The following is a 15792-nucleotide window of genomic DNA, read 5'->3' on the forward strand; positions in this document are numbered from 1 at the left end:
ACATAATATATTCGCGTTAGCGAATATTTTTACATTGGTTCTATGATAGCAGAGTAAATAACTTTGCAAAAAAACGCAAAAAAGAGATTTAAACATGTGATATATTAACACACGTAGCCTAACTATCCCAACACATAGAACATAATTTTATAGTGACTTGGTGTGTAGACTTGTATTATTAAAAATCCGATAAATTAAAAAAACTGAATGTATCATATGGCAAGATATGTAAAGAGAGATTTCATATGTGTACTTTTTTGCATAAAGCTCTATTTCTAAAAGATGGAGTTCTACAATGCGTCATTTTTGTTTCAACTTTATTTTTGTATGTTTGTCTGCCTGTCTATCAATCCGCGGGACACCTCGAGAATGAAATTAGCTACAGATTTAAAATTTTGCATGCAATATCAGCGAAGCATGTTTACGACATGTGGTCAGGCACTTCTAGCTTGTTTATATGTTTGAGTTAGATGGTACTAAAACTAAACCAAATTTGATGATATATTATAGTGTATTAATTTGGAACGTTCCTATCCCAGTATTACTGTACAAAACATTCGTTTATCCAATAGTAGCGCTATATTTACACGACAGTTTTGATATGGTAAAAGATTTCTTCCATTTCTTTTGCAGCAATACCAACAATATTCCTAAGGTTATTCTGAAGCGATCACCTAAATTAAATCTTTCCAATATCCAGCCTTAAAACATGATAAAAATATGCCAGTTTTGAAAGGTTATGCTTTGTATTAACAATCCCATAATGACAAAGTCAGTGCAAAGGTTTGGCCAATATCTCTCTCACAATTTTCTTAGCATCCTTGTGAAGACACCGGCTTTGCCGGTACACATACTCGTATTTCATCGTCCTAAGTGTTGTATTTGAAATACACCGGCTTTCTCGGCTGTTCTAATTCACCAGCTTCGGTGGGTGCATCGCCCATAACCCCATAACCATAACTATGTTCGGTAAATTACAATTGAGTAGTTTGTATTCAACCGATGATCCAAAACTTAAGTTAAAATATGCCGCTCTACTGACTTTGATGAAAATCAAGTATTATTAGTGAAATTTTGATGAAAATAAAATTTAACAGACATTACTTTTCAAAAATACACACTTTGCAGATTTCAGCACCCATTAAGACTTCTGAAATGGAAACTGAAATCTTAAGTTTGAAATCTGGAGTTTGATGCTATCCTAATCTTACTCATCATTGAATTCGTGAAATATGTTTATCCATGTAATAATCAAGATTACTTTAACTAGGTTTATAATACTGAAAAGTAGATTTTAGTATCAATTTAGACTAGAGATCGGTGCTATCTTCAAGGTTCCATACTTCATGAGAGATATGCTTGAACTATCGTCTTATATAAATATGCGATTAATTGGGACTTATATTATTAACACCGTAAATCATAGTATATGATGATGACTCAAAGTGATAAGTTAGTTTCTACTTTGGATGGGATTCCTATATTTACAATCCTCATAATTAGCCATTATGAATTGGGTAAATATTCTTTGATTGAAAGAATTTTGATTGCTTATTTTTCAACCATCCCGTATTGGACTACCCCCTTACAGCCCCAAAGGAGTAAACTGAAATATTTAGAACAAAGAGACATTAGTCATAAGCGAGAGAAAACCGGAAATCACACTAGTCAGTCACCACCAGACACCAGACTATAAGGATTTCTCCAAGACCATCACATTGGAAGTAATAATGGTTATGGATATGGAGAGAGTGCATTATTTCAGTGATATGTTTAAAACATCCTATGATGGACGTGTGAGTATGTTAGTGGCACTGAAACCAATCCTGCTAAATATATACACGGAGAAACATTCTTCAATAGAGGTCAAGAATGCTGAAGATTCTGGAGAAAGTCATGTGGTCCTAACCGCATGTACTTCAAAATATTGCTCAGATGAGGAGTGAGTCAAAATCATCAATAAGGTAACAAAATCAACTCTCGATACTTGTCTGCGTGGTTCGAATTCTACGTTAAAATGTAAGCAATGTGGGCTTTGTAATCACCGGGCTATCATAAATGGTTCTTTGTCGTCATCTTCCACAGGATGATTCTTTCATTGTCACGTTTGATAGCTGCAGACGTAAAACAAGGAAGTGTAAGGGGATGGGACGTTCCTAGAGCGAGGCGATTACATAAGAGACTATCAAAACTCAGGGTAAACTCATGCTACACATAATTTGCAATTCTCCGGGAGATCCCGAAGGCACGGAGTTTTCAGAGCCCGTAAGCTAAGAGTGTTTCAGAGGTGTACTATATTCGTAATTCACGTACTAGAGGCTTTCAGAAACCAGTTGATTCGATTCCCGTAGTTGCAATAAACCAGGTATATGAACTGCAATAGAAATCGCCTGAATCTTGTGGCCAAAAGGTATTTTTCTCTGTTGTGTTGCCGCAGAAAATTACAATCTATCAACACCAAATCGGTTCTACTGAGTGCTGATTTGTGAATTAAAGAAATCGCTGGCAGCATTGAGTCCTCCGACTTCCGGTTAATTAAGTTCATCCTGCGACTGTTAATTGAGCGGAGATCGATGCTGTTTGGGCAACAGAACGACCGACGAGGGAACTAACAGTTAGGTTAGGACCAGTTAGCTTGGTGATAACAGTTTTACGTAACATTGGCGGGTCATTGGCTTCACGATCCTGGCAGACACTCGCCGATAGCATAAGCAAGCGTACATCCAAAACTGAACTTTACGTCAATGAACTAATCAATTTGACTTTATACTTTCTTATCAATATTATTCATAGAAGAGTTTAAAATGCTTGAATAATAATTTCTGAAATGGCATCAGCAAACGTAAATCCAAAACTGAACGTTATGTTAGTGAACTAATTAATTTGACTTTATACTTTCATATCAATATTATTCTTAGAAGAGTTTTAAAATGCTTGAATAGTAATTTCTGAAATTCATTAATTTTATTCATAGTAGAATTAATAAATCCTAAAACCATGAATTTAATATATTAGTTTATTGAGATGTAAATAAGGTAACGCCTCTCTTCAACTCATACAGTAATAAAACTTAAGTTATAGCCTTATGAGCGACGTCATACAATAGACCAAACAAACATAATTGCACAAATTTTGTAAAAGTTTTATTGTTGCAAAAAGTGGAAGCTGCTTAAAAACTGAAAATATTGCACATTTTATTAAATAAACACGTCTTTCCTATCAAAACTAATTCTAAAACCAATGTATAAAACAATCCATCGCTTAAATTTACCACAGTTTATCTCAATACTGTTTCACTGTTCTTAGACCCTAGGTGTATAATGTAGTTTGATTCCAAACAATTTAGTAAATTTACCCTATAACACGGAAGTAATGAACATACAGACGAGGTTTATAACTCCATATATTGATAACAAACCGTCAAATTCTTTCTTATCTCTTGATTTTGAGGTAACTTTTGTGTCCTATCAAATCTTTCATGGTCTGTAAATTTTGAGTTAGAACGGTTGCAATTTCGAACTTAAAATGTTTTGCACCAAATAGCATAAATAACAAAAATGTATATAAAACGTAAATATAATAGCCTAAAAACGGCTAACAGACGTCATTAATCCCTTTTTGGTCGGGTATTACCTCTTTTTAGACCAAGTAATAATTCGCCGAAGCTGCTTTGTAAGGGTAGAAGGGTACGATTAAAATATCACATATATAATTATTAAAACTTTTATTTACAAAGAAATTCACTTCCGTTTTATCACATTTGTCCACGTGGAAATCAATGTATGACGTATTTGGCCATCCCACTGAGATTGTGAACATATATTAGTTAGTTACTGGGTTGCTATCTTAATGCAATGAAAACGATCCAAGTTACCTACTCCATTGCGGTATAAAACAGGTTGGGATAAGCTGTCAAACCGGTTAAATGCAACTACGACAGCCAATGGAAAATTATCCGTCCAGTCTCATAGATTAAAGATTAAATTTTGGTTCAGTTAAATTTCCGTTGCAGTTCATAAGACTGATACATGAAAACTTAAGTCATTGAACCAACTGCTTCTGTAAAAAACCCCTCAAGTATGTATATTACAGTAGCACTGAAACACTATTTTCCGTCTTTCGGATAGTTTCCGCCATCTGTCAGGTCCCTGATGTGTGGGACTGCTCGACTCCGAAAACTCTGACTTCTAGGAGCTCAGCTCTTGAAAGTAAATATTTATGAAAACTGCAAATCTATAAAGTAGTAAGTACGGTTATTTCAATAAGCCACATTATAATAGTTCGACAATAAAAACTTTACACCACATGATGTATCTTTATTTGTAACGAGCAGGTACTATTAATTTAATAGTTAAAGTCCTTAGCCAACAAGGACATAGCTTGATTAGAGTTTCCTTTTGTGTAATCAGTAACTGGCACCAGTAGTCGAAGAAGAAGAAACTTCTTAAGGTCACTAAAATGTATGACTTAATCTTAATTGTCATGCTGCTTGGGACACACTGGTCTCAATAACCTGCTAATTATTAACCATTCCGTCCAGCTGTACGCCGCAATGGTCTCAAGCAGACTAACGAGCTAGTCGCTTAAGTGTCGGAAATATACCCAAGGGTCACCAGTTTAATCCTGGAACAACGCTCAGCAGCATTTCATCCTCCAATGGATCGTAATCAAGCTACAGGAACGATCGAGGTGCAGCTCGCAGTCTGCACTAGTACAAAGCCCGCCCGCAAGGCTACAGATGCCGGTCCAGTGGCTCTAGGAGTCTAGGCGACTTAGAAGAGAAGAGTGCACATAAAAAGTAAAGTGTTTGACCCAGATAGTGGTGACCTAACGGGAGTCGGCACCTGACCATATCATCAACGTGTCCCGTCCTGTGCGAGGTACACAGTATACACTGACACACGCCGCACCGTGCTTTCTTTCATACTAAAATGGGCATACAAGTAAACAACCAATTATAAACAACCTTTCAGACCCACATTTTGTGCAGTGAAATCTATCGTTATACTATAACCTTTATGGCGTTATTTGGCTCAGAAGTATTAATAAGGGTAGGCATGTCATTAAGAATCAATTTTAGGTGATGGCAAGACAAAAACAAAGTTTCTTGGCGGCTCCATTGATAGTCACAAGTATACTTGTATTTTCTCTAAAACAGACTGGAACGTATTAGTAATACTAGGGGGCTGAAACAATTCGCTTTTTGAGGTTGGTTTCCTTCAACCTTTCTTCATTGGTGACTTTTCATTCCATTCTTATCTAGTATACACACGACATACACATACACACGATCTCGGCTTAAACTTCTAATAACCGTCTTCAGAGAGGCGTTGGAAATGTATCACTCAGGAATTGCACTAGTGCGGAACCCAAGCAGCGTTTTCTATATCTATAGGCCTGAGGTGTAACAAAAATATTATTGTAATCTCTCTTTGGTTAGAGCGTGGCGTATAGGAGCAGTTCCTGAGAAGCCTTTTTTGTGGCAATGCACTACCTATTAATAATTCAATATCTTTAAGCGTGAACCACTAAGTTTCACTACTTAATTGTTTTAATACATATTAACTCCCACGTGCGCGCTTTTTCACAAATAATTTTAAAAACAATGAAATATCTTACTTTCTATAACTACTCCAGAAATGTATCGTTACTTTGCAATCACACTGAGTTGTAGTATCCTTCAACAACCCCGTTACTTTAGTTCGGATGGAATAGGCGTAACCAGAGGGTGTCTAAGAAGGTTTTTGATGTTGATGATTGATCGTGACAAATCCCACATGTTGGTCGCAAAATAGCCTAAAGGTTTTTAAATGCAAATCATGAAGATTATGTCAACAATAAAATGTAAACAGATAAAATTTAGTTGAGACAAAAGATTTTTCAATATCTAAAACTTCAAACGATCTGGCACGTGATCTGAGGTCAGGAAGTACCGATGCTCCTGAGGCCGGGAAATGCCCCTGGCCATCACTACGGGCCTCGGTGGCCACCCCGCACTTATATAATGATGACATGTAATGTTCACAGTAAGTAAAATAAAGATCTTTTTAATAGTGAAGTTTTTTAGGTCCTCGAAAAAGAAAGAAAAAGTCTTTCAAAAATAGTGCCCCCTCCCCTCAGCGATAATACCAAAGTACCTAACTTACTTTATAATAACTGTTTCATTGGGTTCTACATAAGAATGTATGGTTAATGTATAGTCATCCGTTTCTGAAACAAATTTAAGAATTATAGCTTATCAAATTAAGAATTTAGAACGCACGTTCTGTGAAACCCAGCTTCTCCAATTTGCAGTGGCGTCACCTTCCTTTAGGAAGGGATATCTCACCAGGACATGGTAGTATACATCTCTTGCACCACACCCTCTCCGGGAAGCATAGTGTCAATGCTGGTCACGTCCAATCACTGAAACCACATCAATCGAGGAGTATATTTCCAGTGCTTTTTGCAAGGTTCAACTCCTAATCCATATGTGGAAGTCGAGTGAATTATAAAGAGTCAGTATTTTGGGTACCCAAGCTCCTCCTACCTTTCCTATTCAGTATTACTATTCGTTTTCCGTTTGGTTTAGTTTATGTTGCTGACTAGCAGTATAAAGAAAACACACTGACTGAATAATGTTCCAGCGGAAAGGGGGTGTCATTCCAGTCCTTGGTTCAATCATAGACTGGAGCCTCAGGCAGTGTGATAGCCATAAAAACAATGAATAACATTGGCACGTATAACATTGAAACTATAGCTCCGGGAGTTATAGTACCAGTCTCGGATGTTCCAAACTCTGACAACACGCTCTTTTAAGTTGCAGTGAATGCCTTGCTATCAGGGCTTTTATTTGCACACATGAATGATGAACTTCTACTACATAACATGATACAACAATTCATATATAGCACGCTGATTACGGTATACTAACCTATAAAATAAATACTAACAAGCGGAACAACAATTTTGAGCAAATAAAAATAACAAGACAAGAAGGTGACTCCTGGAAAATTGTCAACATCATGAGTTTTTCGAAATCATCTTCTCGAAGAAAATATGGCATGCAACTCCTATACGCAAATACGTGACACTCAAGTCAACCTCCAAGAACTATTTACCACCGTAGTCCATCTTCCTTCCATCATCACTTTTTCCAACACCTGGAGCCTCTTGATTTGATGTGCAGTGCAAGTAGACAAGGACCTGAGAGTAAAATACATTAGTCATTCATTTCGTTTGTGCCGACGGACGCGCAGCGAAGCCACGGAACTACACGGCACGGCTACGCGGTTCAGAGCGTATCTCAGTGAAAGCCGGTATGTTGAGTAAACATGTGTGTCATGTGAGTGTGGTGTGAGGTCACACACCGGAAACCGGAAGATACTTTCTCAACTATGTGTCTGCTATTATACACCTCACCTCTATCCGCCACCATCCGGATCTGTCTACGTCGTGGTGCGAGATTTCGCTTGAGAGCGCGAGGCTGCTGGAACTAGACCAAGACCAGTATAACCTATAAACGCTATGACGGTCTTCTATTACAGAATGAGACGAATTTGTTGGGGGAACAAGCCTCCATTTTGGCAGGAATGTAATGTTAAGCCTTAAGAGGGGACAAAGATTGGGAAAAACAGTAAGTTAATTACAGCGACGAAGTGGAAAATATATTTACTGATTCAATGATACTTTTCACTTCAGTGGGTTGGTTAACCAACACAGTTTCAAATCTCCATACATAAGAAAAGTCTACTTTGGTGCAGTAATAAAGCCTAATGTTCTTGTGAAATTCCCACTTTAAAGCCAAATCTCCACAGCAATTATACGCAGACATTTTTGGATGAAGGTTCTTTCGAGTTTTTAGAGTGCTAACGTTTTCAAAACATCCTAGAATATTCGATGGCCATGCCTTTGTTTCGCAAGGGGGATACCATCAGAGGCGTATTTTGGGGGGCAGGTTCATCTCTCATGTTTCATGATTTCTGACGGCTGCTAATTATCTTTAGAATATAATGTAGGTTACTAGAGTTGAAGTTGTTTGGAAAATGTGGAGTAAAATTTCGATAAAGAATTTAATGGGTTTGATCAAACAAAAGTATATCTATCTGTATGTGTACTCCTCTTCTATTAATGAAGCGCATGAAATTATGACTGTCTACTATGTCACGATTAATAACACAAAATTATCAGCATATTTACCTTTTTTAATCTTACATTGCCTTTTTAGGGACTTCCTCGGAATCGTGTTCCAGCTGTTACCAAATTGTCTAAACTTAGAGTTCTACGATATTAACCTCTTAAATTGAAGTATGTTCAAAGTTGGAATATCTTTCGTTTACAATTTATAAGGTATTAATTGACATTTTTATTAAGTTTGTGTCAAGAGAAAAAAACATTGATTTTGTCAGAAAATCTATTTAGTGACCAACATAGGGTTAGGTGAACGAAATGAACGAAGTGTTAAAGTTTTAACGAGGGTAAAATTATATGTACACTTGTAAGAGAGTTTTTACTATTTTCTCTAACGTTTTGCCCCCCCCCCCCACTCAGGGGCCCCAGACGTTGCTGGTGGTTAATATAGTTTATTAATCTATAAGAACCGATTCCGATTATGTGGCAGTAACAAGCCAACATAAATATTAATCCAATACAACTATAGCTTGGAGATATTATATAGCAACGATCATAACATGTGAACCGAGTTTGCCAATAGTCCCTTGTAATCGAAGAAGTGGGTCAAAGAACGTTACATACCGACATAACTGGAGAAGCGTCACATCACTTGGCACCCCGAATCCTTTCACTTGCACCAGTAGTTCCTATTCGTCACCGCCGCGCCGCGCCGCGGTGGAGGGACGTCCGCACTTGTTAGAATGTCTCCGCGTAACCTAGTTCCGTCCAGTCTGCATAGCGGCATCCTTATATCCTCATCCTGGTATGCGTGATTCACACATTCCGCAGGTGACAGTGGACCCTCCCCTTCGTTAACCGCTCGTTTCTCTCTTCCAACGATCATCCGTTACTAACGTCACCCAGCAGACAAAACTGTTTGTCTGTAGACGAGTATCTTCAAAGTCATTTATCACGATGACCATTCAACTTTCATAAAGGCCAAAAATGGTACACACATTATTCTTTTTAATGAATTAATTGTAGTGTCTTTCATATCATTCTTAATTTGCATGGAATATTGCAGTGAAAATTGCCTTAATTTGCTCTCTTATTCGATACACTGGAATAATAATTATGACAGATTAGCTTTCTGTTACCAACACAGAACTCATCGTACAGAGATTAGAAACCATCAGATAGTAGTATTTTCTGGATTTGTTCTTAGAGTCAAGAAAAACGCAAAATAGATCGCAAATATGTATAGTACATTATTTGCCTTCCTGAATGTGTCACTCTTTTGAACTCAACGTATAAAAATATTCAAATCAGATAAATGTTAAAGTGAATAAAAACAAATGAAGTATTGATTGATCAAGTAAATTTTAATTCCCTCATTACAAATTTTTTATAGCAAGGTAGGAAAACTCCACACCATGTGTAACAGCCTTTGTAAAGGTGCATGCAAAATTTCTAGTTTATAGCTCATTTTATTATTTGGACATACATAAAGACAGAAAATCAAACATAAAAGGCATTACTTTTACGTTACTCCAGCAGACAACAAAAAAGAAATAGTGCCAGCATACCAAAAGATATGCTTCATTGACATTCAGCCACATCCCATGGATGCACCATTATAGGACATATTCTTGTCTGTATAGAAATGACTAGTTAATTAAAATCATGATACAATTACATTTTTGTTTGTTAAGTTGGGTTTAAATAATAATAGTTTACCAAGTTGATGTATTGGGGTAGTTAGAGTACATTTTTTACTATGTCATGTTGAAATATCATATGATATGTCTGTTTACAAATTAATTTATTGTTTAGTTTTCTTGTTGCCGTCATTGTTAACCAAAAAAAGTTCGCTAATGCTCAGCCAAATCTGATGAAGTTATATGCACCACCACCAAACTCAATGTTGTCTATACAGAAATGAAGCCTCTTGCAAAATTTTAAATCTGTAGGTCAGTGTATTCTTGAGATATCATTTGGACCCATAGATGGACATACAAATTTAATTTTTTCAGACCCTAGAATGATAAGCTTGACTAACAGACAAGATAAACAATTTATTAGCCATGTTTTACTCAAAATTTTGTATAAAAGAATTTTTTAACAGGAAATGTTATGAATACAAGAGAAAGGTGTGATGTAATGGAAACTGGCACCCACAAAACAGGACCTTTTTATCTGTCCAATTTCCACACTTGGAATATATTTTGTACTACCTGATACAACTTCTGTAGCTCTAGTCAACCCTATTCCACCTATTAAATGAAAAACATTGATACAGAAAAAGAATTTTTGATCGTATGGTTTTTAATGTTATAGATGATACACCTAATTTTGATTTTAAGATACTGTTTTTATCACCAAGTACACTGTTGCATACAGTGTTGGAAAGTTTTATGGCAGAAAGAGTGAGTGGATTGAATTTCAATATAACTGGTTTATTTGTTTGTTTCAGAAAGTGGATCAGAATGTACCTGACCAACGTAGTCCTCTGTGTGCTATTCATATCGTCTACTATAGCATTGCCGAAGGAAGTCCAAAATGCTACAGCTATTGAAAGTCAAGCCGCTTCTGTACAAGAAGTCTCCCAGCCTCCTATGACAGTACAGAATGCTTCTCCTCAAGACTACCTGTTACCTTCATATTACACTTTCAACAAGGGTGAGCCTTTTTATGTAGAAAAGGATCCCTTAACCGGAGCAATAGATTTTAACAAGAAGACAACACCTACAAGTGCAGACAAAGTTGAATCGAACACGTCATCTGGTATACAAGATGAAAAAGGTGCTCCATCTGATGACAATGAGAGTGATTATTTTTACGATGATCAAGAATTTGCAGATGATGGCATAGACAGAAAAGATGGAAGTATTGAGGGACCCAACATTTATCGACCAAATGATATACTTCAGAACCCTTACAAAATATCACCGGATTTGCACCAATTTCTCAACTTACCTGTTCATTACAGTTCAGGTGACAAGTTCCCTCTGATTTCAAGTTCTTATGCAAATACAAAAGTTCAAGGAACAGGCAGTGCTTCTAGCTATAGTAATCACAAATATGTAACAACATCAACTCAATCTCCCTCCTACTATACAATGCCAACATCAAAGTACACAACTCCAAAAATACAATACCAGTCAACAACCATTAGGTCTACGACTACACCATCAACAACAAAACTAACCTCAACTACAACAGAAGCAGAAGAAGAGTATGAGAACACTGATTATAATGAATATGAGGGAGAAGATTCAGACACACCACTCGACAATCAAGCGGTTCCTAGTGAACATCACACTTATAAGCCTGACACGACACGATATACTGTAACCACTTACAGACCTACGACTTTCCGGTTCACCACTACTACAACAACTGCAAAGCCAAAAACAAGTTCTTTGAAACCAATAACTGAAAATTCAAAGCAACAAGTCAGCATTGTGACTTCTTTACCTCTAGATATTTACTATTCAACATCTCAGAAATATTCTGAAGCCTCCTCAACAATATCAACATCTACCACACCATTGTCAACATCTGTCTCAACTGCTACTGCCAATTTAACAAATGATTTAATCACAGTAGAAGAAGAAGCAGCTACAAATCCACCAAGTCAATCTCAGAAGTATAACACAAGTCCATCCTACAATGTTCCTGGAGAAGGATTCTACCAAGGATTTGGAGAGGAACCTTTCAGGCCAATTTTCGGCACATCTGATACAGCTTTCAAACAGGAAGCTAACAATAAAATTCAGTACAATAAAAATGAGTATTTGAAACCAAAACCTGAGGATTATAATGAATTCCAAAGATTGCCTGCACACCAAAACATTCCCTACATCCAAAATCCAACACTACCTCCAGAAATGGAACCACCAAAACCTGATGCCCCTCAATCATTTTTTCCTGATCAACCAATAAAATTAGTACCAGGACAACACACTTCAGTCACTTTCAGTGATTCATCACAGTCAAACATAATTACTAGACCAATCAAAGACAGTGTCTACGAAAGACCACCTCCTCCACCTCCTTTCATTAAAGATGCCACTATTACTACAGAATATAAACCACAGAATCCTGCTATTTCAACTAGACCTGAAAACCATCCAGTTTACAATGGATGGCCGTCTGAAAGACCAATATCAAGTGTGAAACCAAGACCACCACAAGAATTCCCAGTGAAGTCAAATTTTAAAGTACCAAGTAAAATTGAAAATCACTTTATAAAAGTCTCACCTGATCAAGAGAATCCTAGTTATTCTCTTCAAACCTCATTTTCAATTGGAGTTCCAGCATCGTCTTCACAAGAAGACAATAAAGATTCATTAGACACACGTCCAAGTCAAGGAGTTGGACAAGTATTCTTCCCTGACAACACTCCAGCAGAAAACAATCCCCCTGATGTAAGTTTACCATCTCAGGTTCTGAGACCTCCAAACAATCGTGTTCCCATCCAAAGCTATCAACCTAACAGGCCTGGTTTTAGACAACCAATACATATTCAGGCACATCCCCCACCTCCTTACAGAGTGCCAAATGAAGATCCACCACATCAGTTTAGAGAAACTGACAACTATCCACGTCCACACTGGGAAAATCATAATAAGCCATTTTATAATCCAATTCAAAATGCTATTCCAAAGAAGGATGTAGTTTTACCTCAGAATTATCCAGGACTCAATAGAGGGAAACCAGAAAATATCCAACGGCCTGATCTACCCAATATTTTGCCCCAGTTCAGACCAAATGCTAAGTTAGGCCATGTTGACTACCACCAGCCATTTGGAAATCCTGGGGATAGAATGAGAGAACCACTGGACACTCTCCAGCCACCACCACTTCCTCAACCACAACACCTGAGGATCAATAGAAACGATGATGAATCTGAAATAGAAAGAGAGATTAGTTCAGCAGAGATCAAAGTTGATCCACTTGTACATAGGAGATCTGGTCCACAGCCATCCAGAGTAACAACACTACAGATGATGCAAAATAATCCTCAGAGAAAATCTGGAATTCGTCCAGAGTTTCCACTTGAAAACAGACAGTCCATTGACAAAGAAAAACCCGTTTTCTTGGTATATCCCAGTTCCCATGGAATGGCCCACAAATCAACTCCAGAGGAAGTAGTTGTTATTGGAACACGGGCTCAAAGACCAATACCTCCTGCAAACCTAGAAAAAGATGATCTTGATTCGTTCCCACTAGATGATAATAAGCACTTTCCAATTCCAGGCAGAGATAGAGTAGACACACCAATATTAAAAACTAAACTTCCAAATAAACCGCTGGTCAAAAACGATTTCCCTTACCCGATAGTTAAACCACTTAGCAACAATATACCAGAAGAAAGAATACTGTCCGCGGGTTCTATTACAAAAGAATACACAGCTTTCAGCCCTACTCCAGCTAGTAGTACAGAAGAAAACAAAGATCATGATTCTGAAATAAATCTGATACCATACCTTCAAGACTACATGCCATTTGCCACAAAAAAACCTCAGAATCTGTTAAAACCATTGTTAAACATGAAAAAAGACACAAAAGTTCCACAAAAGCCAATAATGACAAACCAAGTTATTTCAACAACTTTAAATACTAGTTTGTCATCATCAACGATAAAAACTTCCACTGAGAGAGCCGAAGAAAAGAAAACAGAAAATCATGAGAAAAAAGATTCAGAAATGACAGTTTCAGCCACAATGTACACACAACAGAGACCAGCTAACCACAAAGTTCCGGTTACTTATACACCATCAGAACCACAACCGGTGGGTTTCCAAGCACCGTTCATGGCCAGTCTAAGTGCCCCAGAGAGCCAAGGTTGGACCGTAGTTACTGACAAGAATCTCAAGCCTGTAGACTTACTGGAGGAGTCAGCAAATGTAGACACTGAAGACAGTAAGTTTGACATTGAAAACTTCAAACCCCAACTATTTCGGTGGATTCAAACCTATTCTACCATCTTCAGAAGAAGATTCAAAAGGAGTTGTTGGTGAAAAAGACAAAGATGTTTTACTCAACAAAGGTGACAGAGAAGAGAGAGCTGTAAAAAGTGCATCTTTTACAGGCAAGAACAAAAATAATTAAAAACCTCAATAAAAATTCCATTTTAACATATCCGCAAACTTTTTAAAGACATCATTAATTTGTTCTTAATTTTGATAAATTACTGTACCCAAAAAAATACTTTCCGTAACATAAATATTCAAAAATGAAACTGTTAACATTACACATTATTTTGAAATATAGCCATATCTTGAAAAAAGTGCTGTAAGATAAAAATACACTTTTTATTATTAGTGCTTACATTGTTTTTCGTAATAATACTATTATCTTGTATATTAATACATTTACTTCTCTTAAAATTGCTTGCATAATAAAATAGCCCTAAAATCAATACTTTCCTCGTAAATACAATTTTTGCTTTTTATTTAAATAAGGTATTAATTTGTTTGCTGTCTGTTTGTTTACAGGTACTTTACATAAAATTTAAGACATACTTACATAACCAATTAAGCTGTTTTAAATACTATATAAGACATCTTACCAGCAGATAAATATAATTAGTTGTCACTTGTGTAAATAGTAAAAATTGTGCTATAGGTGCTTAATTTATTTATTTAATTAGTTAATTACTTCAAGTATAAGACTGCATCAGGAAACTTTGTCAAATATTACTACAATATATCATACTACCCATTAATAATAATATTAGTAGTATAATAGTGTAATTCTGAATCAAGCAAGTATTGTCATTGGTTTTATTTTAAGTTGTAGGTTTTAAGTACTAAAAATTATGTATTATTGTATGCTTTTTTAGCTCAGTTAAACCAATTTGTAATATTTAGATGTAGGTAATTTATTTATTATTTCATTTATTGTACATACTCTAGAGGCGTTAACGCTAAGTATTTATTGTAATAGATTTTGTAAAATATTTAGTTTTAAATCTTGCCAGTGTTGCTGTATGTAGTCTAACATTTATTTATTGTTTATAGAGAATACAATATTCCAAATGATATTTTAATTTTTCTAAGTGGAAAAATGTGTAGTAGTAATTCCTCTGTCAATGGAGTAATCCAGAAAATGTATTTTAAGCGACTGGGGTCTGTTCATCTTGGACTAATTACAAAGGTCATTTGGAATATGTCTACTATGCTAAGCACATAATGGTATGGGCTACTTGTTATAAGGGCATGGGCAGCTGTGGGGCCCTTAAGGGATCATACTGATACTATATAACTTGTGAAGACAGTTTATCACGTGTACCTAGTCACCATATTGTATTTCTATAAGTTCCCTCCATTCTGTGTTACTCATGAGTCAAATAAACTACTATGTTGTTTATGTATTGGTTTTGATTCTTTATACGGAATTATAAAATAATTTTCTTGTGGAGATACTCTTTATTTTTTCCAATTAATCAAATAAATAACACAAAACATTTGGTCATTATATTATTATTACCAGTAATTATGAATCATATTACAAATCAAATAATAAAATAACTTTGACTGTCATCAAACACAATATATTGTGTATTAGATAATGCATTATAATAAACATAAACAAACACACAAAGGAACAATTTTTTAATGTAATATATAAAAAATGGGTAGTCAGAATTTGTTTGGTGCGTGAATCAAACAACCAACTATACTTCAAATTTCA

General features: G+C 36.1%; 1 protein-coding gene across 1 annotated transcript in view; it reads left to right on the forward strand.

Annotated features, from left to right (window-relative positions):
* LOC124359785 overlaps window positions 1-15519 on the forward strand; it is a 30723-nt gene extending 15204 nt beyond the window's left edge. Inside the window, 2 exon segments of the mRNA XM_046812810.1 lie at window positions 10565-14054; window positions 14056-15519. Of these exon segments, the coding sequence (XP_046668766.1) occupies window positions 10578-14054; window positions 14056-14208 (3630 nt within the window). The 5' untranslated portion in view covers window positions 10565-10577 and the 3' untranslated portion in view covers window positions 14209-15519.
* The last annotated feature ends 273 nt before the right edge of the window (window positions 15520-15792 follow it).

Source organism: Homalodisca vitripennis, chromosome 4 (genome assembly GCF_021130785.1).
Source record: "Homalodisca vitripennis isolate AUS2020 chromosome 4, UT_GWSS_2.1, whole genome shotgun sequence".
NCBI classification, from domain to species: domain Eukaryota; kingdom Metazoa; phylum Arthropoda; class Insecta; order Hemiptera; family Cicadellidae; genus Homalodisca; species Homalodisca vitripennis.